The sequence below is a fragment of the Lutra lutra genome, chromosome 3 (assembly GCF_902655055.1).
Source record: "Lutra lutra chromosome 3, mLutLut1.2, whole genome shotgun sequence".
Taxonomy (NCBI): domain Eukaryota; kingdom Metazoa; phylum Chordata; class Mammalia; order Carnivora; family Mustelidae; genus Lutra; species Lutra lutra.
This window is the reverse complement of record NC_062280.1, coordinates 50,439-60,467: the sequence shown is the minus strand read 5'-3', so window position 1 is coordinate 60,467 and position 10,029 is coordinate 50,439. Positions and strand designations below refer to the sequence as shown.

Sequence of the window (10,029 nt, the reverse complement as noted above, 5' to 3'; positions counted from 1 at the left end):
TTCTAACATATATAACTCACATTCCTCTGTTTTATGAATACATTCTAGCTTAGCCACTTGTGTAAGGAATTAGAACACAAGACATGGCAGATAAATTTCAATTATTTTTAAAACACAGAAAAATATTCAGTTATTTGAGGGAAATATTTATCATTGCCTAATGAGGACAGCAGTTAAAAATCTACTAAACTCTCATAAAATATTTAAAAAAAACTACTAAAATCTCAATTTCTAAAGCATAACATGCTGTAACTGCACAAAAATAGGTATAATTAGGAGTCATTCCCAGACCTTGAGGAACTGTGAATAAATCACATATTCCTTAGAAGAATCATCACCCTGCAGGTATATAAAACGATAACGTGACACCTATGCAGGTTTTTTTTAATATAAAAATCCTAAAAAAGTAATTTATGTTAATAAAACTACAAAAGTTTTAAAAGGCTCCCAATAACTTGAATTGCTTATAAAAGTAACTTCTGTAGATATTTTTGGTAGCTGAGGCTGGTTTTGCACACGCTACCTTGTCAAAACTAAGGTAATACCCCCGTGAGTGGCATCACGCTATTTCTGGAAGGAAATCAGCAACCCATGTGGAGAACTTCAGTTCCAAGCTTTCTTGTGGGGTTGGGAGGGTGGATGCAAGTTCCTGTAATTTGCAAAGATTCCTCGCTGACCTTAGCTCATTCCCAGTAAGATTTTAGAAATATAAGGAAGAATACATATATAGGAAGAAAATAAATTAATGACAACTAAAAATTATTGCTCTCAGAGCATACAACAAATAAGCAAGTTTATCAAAGAAGTACAGTCTTTTAATTTAAAATTTTTTTTTTTTTTTGACAGACAGAGAGCACAAGTAGGCAGAGAGGCAGGCAGAGAGAGGAAGGGAAGCAGGCTCTGCTGAGCAGAAAGCCCGATGCGGGGCTTGATCCCAGGACTCTGGGATCATGACCTGAGCTGAAGGCAGAGGCTTTAACCCACTGAGCCACCCAGGTGCTCCTTAAATGCTTTTTTTTTTTTTTTTGTATTTTAAATAGTCAGAGTAATACAATGGAATACATGTACTCTGGAAATGATTCCCAACTGCGTATGGCTTTTAGCATCATGATGATGAGAGGAAATTAAACTATTATACAAAAGAGGCATTTCTGATCATAGAGTTTCTAGTATAGGTTGGCTTACAGTATTTGAAATAGAACCTAAACATACAAATTAAAATGTAAGGAAATGGATTGTAGATTAAACAAAAATTAACATGTAATAGCATGTTAAAGTAAAAAAAAAAATCTACCTTTAATAATTCTGGGGTGAGCGAGTAAAATAATATTTAACTAGGTTACAAGCCTATCAGGTAACTTCTACAATAGTTAAGGTATTATTATTTAAAATAAAATTTAAAAAAATCTTTGGCATTGAACTGAGTACATTTATTCCATTTCCCCAAGTCAATGACTTACTGATGTGGAGTTGAAGGCACCCTCACTTGGAAGGTTTTTTAATTTTTTTTAAAGATTTTATTTATTTATTTGAGAGAGAGTATGCACACAAGCAGGGAGGGCAGAGGGAGAGGCAGGCTCCCTACTGAGCAGGGAGCCCAATGCGGGACTCGATTCCAGGACGCTGAGATCATGACCTGAGCTGAAGGTGGACGCTTAAGGACTGAGCCACCCAGGCACCCCAATTGGATGGTTCTTATAAGGAAATTCAATGACGTTAAAAGACGCAGATGACTTCAGAGAGTATGAACGATTCTGGTTTTCTTTCTGTATGGAAATAACAATGAAATGATTTCCGATGTGAGGCCTTTTTCACGTCTTGGAGAAAACGGATAGACTGGTGAATGCTGTTATCTGTCTACTTACATTCATAAAGGTCTCAGTCCACAGCAGGGACCTTACATACAGGATGGCAGTCTTTCCTCTGTCTAGTCGTCCAACCTGGCAGACAATCTTCAGGCACTCAGCAACTCCACAACCCTGCGGAAACAAATTCTTTACTTAAAAGAAAAGTATTTGTTGTTTGATGTGAGGGCTAAAGAGATGATCCAGATTCTCTTGCCTTATAAGAATCATGTTTAAAATGATAGGCCAATAGTGGAGTTATGAATGCTTTTTCTTAAAAGGGGTCAGCTTAGGGGCACCTGGGTGGCTTAGTTAGTTAGGCGCCTGACTCCATCTCAGCTCAGGTCTTCATCTCAGGGTTGTGAGGTCAAGCCCCATGTTGGGCTCCACACTGGGCATGGAGTCTACTTTAAAAAAATAATAAAATAAAAATAAAGAGGTTGATTTTAATGTGATTTGTTATATAAGGATAAGATCTATAATATTAAAAGATGTATTTTTATGGCCAGAAATCAACATTCTTCTAGAAAATTCTAAGATTTTAGAAGTCAACATTCTTCTAGAAATTAATATTCTTAGGTAAACCCAGAGCATGATGATTATAGTAAGACATAAAAATCAGATCATACTATGCTTATGGGAAAGAAAAAGAAACAGAATGAATCTTGAACACCTGTGCCATGTCAGACCCGTAGAAATCAAATGGCATGCTGATGGTCCCGTGCTGAATTTGCTACATTCAGTGTTTTTATCCATAACTGGAAGGCAACTGGATAGGAAATAATGACCACCTTGCATGTGCTGGTCAAACTGTATTAGACCTGTCACATTCATAGTTACAACAATGCTACCCAGTATGTAGCACTTCTAGTCGATGACAAGGAATAACCAAGTTTCCCTGACCCATGCAAGGGCATCTATGAGAAACTGGTAACTAATATCACACTTAATGATGAAAGAAAAATGCTTTTCCCCTAAGATCAGAAATGAGACAACAGTGCCCACTCATGACACTTTTATTCAAATTGTTCAGAAGGCCCTAGCGAATACAATTAAGCAAGAAAAAAATTAAATAAAAGGTACCCACATTGGAAAGGAAGAAGTAAAACTATCTGTTCATGGATGACAGGATCTTATATACAAAAACACTAAAGAATCCACAATAAAACTATTAGAGCTAATAAACAAGTACAGGGAAGGTACAGAATGCAAGACTGATCTATAAATAACTTGTATTTCTATATACCAATAATGAAAATTCTGAAGATTAAATTAAGAAAACAATTCTATTTAAAAGAGCATCCCAAAAGAATAAAATACATAGAAGTAATTTAACCAAGAAAGTGCAAGTCTTGCATACACTTACAAGTACAAAATATTTTTTAAAGAAACTGAGTGAGACCAAATAAATGGAAAGATATCTCATGTTCAAGAATTGAAAAACTTACTATCATTAAGATGACAACACTCCTAAATTCTTGCAGATCCAGTAAAACTGCTGTTAAAATTCCAACTACATTTTCTGTAGAAATGATCAAGTTGATCCTAAAATTCATATGGAATTGTAAAGAGCACTACATAGCTAAAACAATCTTGAAAAAGAGGAAAGTGTTCGAGGACTCACTTCTCAATTTCAAAATTTACTGCAGAGCTATAATAATCAAAACAATTTGGTACTTACATGAAGATACATGTATAGATAAAAATAAGACTCAAAAGTATAAAATTTAGAAAACCAAAAAACTTAGGCATAAATGTTCAGGATCTCAGGTTAGGCAATGGTTTCTTAACTACAGCAGCAAAAGCAGAAGCAACAAAAGAAGAAAAAAACTTGACAAATCTGAAAGTCTTCAAATTAGAAAACTTTTTGCGTCAAAGGGATACTATCAAAAAAGTGAAAAGACAATTTACAAAATGAGAGAAAATATGCACAATAATAGCTCTGAAAAGGGAAGTGTCCAGAATACATAAAGAACTTGTTATGACTTAACAACAAAGGCAAGCAACCCACTTTAAAAATGGGCAAAATGGGGTACCTGGGTGGCTCAGTTGGATGAGTAACTGACTCTTCGTTTCAGCTCAGGTCATGATCTCAGGGTCACGGCATAGAGCCCTGTGTTGGGCTCCATGCTCAGTGTTGAGTCGGTCTGCCTGGGATTCTTTTTCCCCTCTCCCACTGCTCTTCCCTCTGCTCCCTAAAATAAATAAATTTAAGTAAACAAACAAAAATGGGCAGAGGATTTGAAAAGACATTTCTCAAAAGAAGACCTACAACTCAAAAGATGCTCAACATCTTAGTCATCAAGGAAATACAAATAAAGCCACAATGAGACATCACTTCACACAGACAAGGATGACCATAAAGCAAAGTAAAAAGAATTTTTTAAGGCAAGTGCCAGTGATGACAAAGGTGGACAAATTGAATTGCTAGTTGAAAATAAAAAAGGTGCAACCACTTTGGAAAAGTTTGGTAGTTTCTCAAAAGTTAAACAGAGTTCTACAGAGAACTACTCCTAGGTTTATTTCCAAGAGAACTGAGAACATGCCCATGTAAAAACTTGTACATGAATGCTCAAATGGCACTATTCAAAGTAAACAAAAAGTAGAAACAAACTTAATGTTCGTCAATGAATGAATAGACAAAATGTCATATATCCACGGAATGGAGTATTATTCAGCCATAAAGAATGGCTGAAGTACTACTCTATGCTATAACATGGTGAACCTTAAGAACATTAAACTGATCAAAGAAGCCAAACACAAAAGACCATGTATCATATGATTTCATTTATATGAGATGTCCAGAACAGACAGATCCTTAGAGACAGAAAGCAGGCTGGTGGTTGCTGGGACTGGCAACAGTTCCGGAGGAATGGGTAGTGACTCTGTAATGGGGACAGTATTTCTCTTTGAAGCAATGAAAATGTTCTGGAATTAGATAATGGTGGTAGTTGCATGATGTCACAAATATACTAAAAATCACTCAATCACATACTTCAAATTGGTTAAAACGGTGAATTTTAAATCATGCAAGTTTTATCTCAATTTTTAAAAAATGTAGTTGTGTAGGAGGATAATGTACAAAATCAAAAGTGGGGTGGGAGTTAAAAGTAATTTCTATTTCATGTGGCTGGTGAGGGAAGTCCTGTCATAATCTGCCAGTTAAGGACACTGGAAGGAGACGGGAAAATCAGCTACAGGTTTATCTGGACAAAGAGCATGCCCTCTAAAGAGCATTCCAGGGAGATTGGAGAAAAATTTTCAAAGCCTGGTTGTAGAAACATGTTTGGGGACATCTGTTCAAGGAAAAACTAAGGTGTCCAAGACATGAGGAGCGAGTAAGGAGAGGAAATGCAGCCGGCAAGTTCTAAGGGCCTAGATCTTGTTGGGCTTAAAGGCTTCCTCTCTGACTTAGATGGGAAGGCACTTAACACGGATTAACAGGCTCTCTTCTCCATTTAAAAAGATCACTATGGCTCCTATATGGCAAATAAACTGTGATGGAGGGGAGACAAATATGGAGTCCAACTAGAAGTCTGGCAATAATCCAAGTAAGAGAGGCAGGCCTTGGTGAGGCCGTAACAGGGGTCTAGCTGCTGGGACGGGTCCAGGTTCAGGGCAATTGGAAAGTAGATATTGACAGTGTTGGCTAGTATATAGGATGTAAAGTTTGAGAGAAAAAGAGGAGTCAATCACAATTCCCAGGTTCTGGACAATGCCTTACTCAAATGTGGAACACTGCAGGAAGAGCAGAGTTGGAAAAACTCAACGGTATGTTCTTGGGAAAAAATTTAAGATTACTATTAAATATTTAAGAGGAGTTCCAGCAGGCCATTGGATAATGGAATCTGGCGTTCAATGCCCAGGATTGGGTTAGGAACGTAAACTGAAGTCATGCACACAGAGATAGTGTTTATAGCCATGAGAGTGAACGGCATCCTCTAGTACAGCACTGTCTGATTGGAACTTCCAACAACATCAGTATGAGATATGATACTGAGATATGAGATGACGAGAAATCGTCAGTGTGGAGGTACCTCTGCCTCCCGAAGTAAGAGCCACATGTGGCTACTTGAAATGTGTCTGGTGTCCGTAGTATTGGATGGCACAGATCTAACGAATGAATGTGTGTGGAGCAGGTAAGAAATCTGAGATGTGGGCCCTGGAACACTCTTTAGAATTAAAGGTCTGGAAGTGAAGAATAAGAAGTAGCTAGTTGAGACAGGGGAGGGGCCAAGAGAGCCTGGTCTCAGAAGTGAACGAGGAGTAATGGCACAAGTGACGGACAGTGCCAAACATCACCGAGGGTTGAGGCAGACGAAAACTAAGACCTATGGAATTTGGCGATGTGAATGTAGTTGGTGCTTATGAATGAATACAAACACTGTCCTGGATTCCGCACTAGCTGATGGTTTGCAGATTGGTTAAATTTCAAAAACTTAAATGATAAGCCATTTTATAACATTATAGTCCTAACACAGACTGATTCAACAAAAGTTGGTCATAATGCTAATTATTCTTGTAATATATTTTTGTGAGGCCTCCTGGGTTTTTCTCCCAATATTGCACTAAAGCCTCCAAGATTAGGATGAGGTCAAGAAAGAGGTCAGTTAGAGTACAGCCAGAAAAATAAATGGGAATACAAAATACTTTTGTTAGCAATCTACAAAGATAGATCATTTGAAGAAAATCTGGCATTAATTTAACTAGGAACAAGGACAGTAAGAGGAGTGAATAGTATAAAAATATATGTGGTTCTTCCAAGCATAGCTGCCTCTATTTTTGAAATGTTCTCGGGCATCAGTTCTATAATCAAATATTTTTAAATTTCTAACGTGCTTGTTGTTGAAGTGGCGCTTACCAAAGTGTGAACATCTCCCTCGCGGAGGGTGAGATCCCGCTTGGTGACGAGTTGGTTCCCGTCCCCTTGGCCAGGAACTGTGTCATTCTTTTCGGTTTGTGAATTTGAGATCTAGGGTTACAGAGAAACTGATGGTTTATAACAGTGGAAAACATTTTGCACTGATGTTTTGGCATAAACTGTTATATATGATTAAAACAGGGTGACTGAATATGTGTTAGGACAAATTTACCACTTAATATATGGTAGAAAGTAAGCACAGAGAGTCCTTAGGTATGTGGAAAGTTACCTCTGCTTAGCCATGATTTTCTTCATCCCTTGCACAGCTACGGGGGACATGGATAAAACACAGGGAAACAGCCTGAAATTTCATTGTGCCAACAGTGGTAAGTGTCAATCATGAATATGTATCATTTCAAAAGAGCTTTTTGTTCTGTTTTCTTAACTTTCCTTAGTCCAAATTGGGCAATAGCTTCTTATCCAAATACATGTGCTAAGATGTCCAAAAGTACAGAACTCCACAAAATGAAGTTTTTCTAAGTCATGGAAGTCAAAAGAGCCAGGTTAAGTAAAATGTTAAATCTTTTTCCAAAGACAAAAATTTCAATAACAAATAAACACCCCGTCACAATATCACATGTGGATAAACCACAATGCAGTGGACCCAAAGTCATGCTGGGTCTCTCCATAAGTAAATGATTCATTAGGACTTCTCAGAGTAAGGAATTAATCCTTACTCATACAAATAAGCAATTTAATCTTTAGTGTACTGGTTATGAAGTAAAATATTCTTGTAGAGTGGGTTTGTGTTATTAAAGCATTTACTTTATTTTGGGCACCTGGGTGGCTCAGTGGGTTACGTGTCTACCTTCCACTCTGGTCATGATCTGGGGTCCTGGGATTGAGCCCTGCATCAGGATCCCTGCTTTGCATGGAGTCTTCCTCTCCCTCTGCCCCTCCTGTCTGCTCATCTCTTTCTCATTCTAGAATAAATAAATAAAATTGTTAAAAATAAATAAATGTTTTATTTCATACATTTCTCCCATATACCTAGAAAGAAAAGCATTAAATATCATAATGAAAAGTTGCTATTAAGTACATTACCTTAATTCTCAAAGGGTTGATCTCCGTGTCTGACGTGCAGTTCGTGGACCCGTCAGCTCCATACTGAAGCATGTGTAACAATGAGCTATGGTTATGTGTGTAAGGCCACTGAAGATTCAGCACTGCCTTGCTGAATGAACTTGGACCGTTGTTTCTGAGCTAATGGGGAAAAGAAAATGTAAATACTTTGAGCAAAAATCTATTCCATAATCCTCCCCCTACACCAGCTTTAGCAAAAGATCTGAATAGCAGCAGGGGTTCCATAGTCACTCTGACATTCCAACATGATCATTACGAGGCAAAGGAGATCAACTCAGCATTTGTCTCTACTATACAGCAGTATATGCCGGGATGAAAATATACAACGAGAGGAAAGTATGAAAAAGTTTTCAAAGGAAAGATGGCATAGAATATTTTCTTTATGTAGGAAGAAAATTTGGATGATCTGCTATAGGCACTTTCAATTTTTAGTTAGAACTGCAAAAAATCCATATGAAAACACTCAACAATGACCTATTGCTTTTATTCAAGTGAAGTAACTGGTTTTAGACAATTTGTATAAAGTGCATTCTTTAACCACTTGAAGCTATTTGTCTTAAAAAAAGGAACTTCTGAATAGGGAAAAAATTCAAAGAAAGTTCAGATACATCCTTAAACAATGCAGTTTACATAATCATTAAACACACTTTTTTAAAAAGATTTTATTTATTTATTGGACAGAGATCATAAGTAGGCAGAGAGGCAGGTGGAGAGAGAGGGGGAAGCAGGCTCCCTGCTGAGCAGAGAGCCCAATACGGGCTTGATCCCAGGACCCTGAGATCATGACCTGAGTCAAAGGGAGAGGCTTAGCCCACTGAGCCACCCAGGCGCCCCTGAAAAGACTTGTTTTTTATAAGTAGCCTATCTGTTCTTCTCTTTAAAGGCTCCCTACCATGTATCAGTTAAAGCTAACAACTGCAGACCTCATAGATGTGCTGAACAAGTGGCCTGGCATCTTCTTCGGTCTCAGGGTTCTCCTTATGCTCCCAGTCTGGAGCTGGAAGAAAGATATGATCAGGACTTGAAACTCTAAACGATGACCAAGGAAAACTTACCATGATTACAAAATGATATGGTCAGTTCATTTTCAAAAGTACCCTGTATCCAGATGAATCTAATCAGAACTAATTAAAAATATACATATTTAAAAGAAAAAGAGCTGTATGTGTATGTGAACAAGCACACACACCCGCACACAAACTGCTCGTTGCTGAATCTCATATAACGGGTGAATTGGTAAATGAAGTTGCATCAAAGTTCAACACTTATTTTGTGCCTGGTGTTGCCACATCTGGTTTATTTCTGGAGGATACCAACAAGTATTTGGGGCTTTGGAATAGACCTAGGACCTTACTTCTACAGAAGCTCTAGCTCTGGTAAAACTACTAGGAAATTTGGGAGGATCCTTCCCACAAGAAGCTACTGAGCCTCATAGTTGCTTTTAAAAAGTAATTGCATTTTCACGTCATTGCAAATGGCAAGATTTCATTTCTTTTGATGGCTGCATAGTATTCCATTGTGTATACATACCACATCTTCTTTATCCATTCATTTGTTGATGGACATCTAGGTTCTTTCCATAGAGGGTATCATGCTTAGCGAACTAAGTCAATCGGAGAAAGACAACTATCATATGATCTCCCTGATATGAGGGAGAGGAGATGCAACATGGAGGGTTAAGGGGGTAGGAGAAGAGTAAATGAAACAAGATGGGATTGGGAGGGAGACAAACCATAAGTGACTCTTAATCTCACAAAACAAACTGAGGGTTGCTGGGGGGAGGGGGGTTAAGAAAGGGGGGTGGGGTTATGGACATTGGGGAGGGTATGTGCTGGAGTGAGTGCTGTGAAGTGTGTAAACCTGGCGATTCACAGACCTGTACCCCTGGGGATAAAAATATATTATATGTTTATAAAAAATAAAAATAAAAAATAAATAAAAAAAGTAATCGCATTTTAAAGCAGTTTAAATCTCACAAAAATGAGACACTCAACTCAGTAATCATACTGACCTTCTTATCTCAACAGCGGCTAAGACTGCGAGGTCAGCTCTGTAAGAAACAACTGGGCTTACCTTCTCAAAGAGATTGAAGCTGAAAAAGAAAAAATACATATTTAGGCCTGAACTAAGCATGATCATCATCAAAGACATACAGAGGCAAATGCAGTGAAACAAATGAAC

At 37.8% G+C, this 10,029-nt stretch overlaps 1 protein-coding gene across 1 annotated transcript in view; it reads right to left on the bottom strand.

The window, feature by feature from the left end:
* Positions 1-279: 279 nt before the first annotated feature.
* Positions 280-10,029, bottom strand: part of LOC125094948 (integrin alpha-V-like) — a 45,444-nt gene continuing 35,694 nt past the window's right edge. The window contains 7 exon segments of the mRNA XM_047720631.1: positions 280-339; positions 1,680-1,766; positions 1,866-1,979; positions 6,706-6,816; positions 7,810-7,968; positions 8,772-8,877; positions 9,860-9,940. Of these exon segments, the coding sequence (XP_047576587.1) occupies positions 280-339; positions 1,680-1,766; positions 1,866-1,979; positions 6,706-6,816; positions 7,810-7,968; positions 8,772-8,877; positions 9,860-9,940 (718 nt within the window).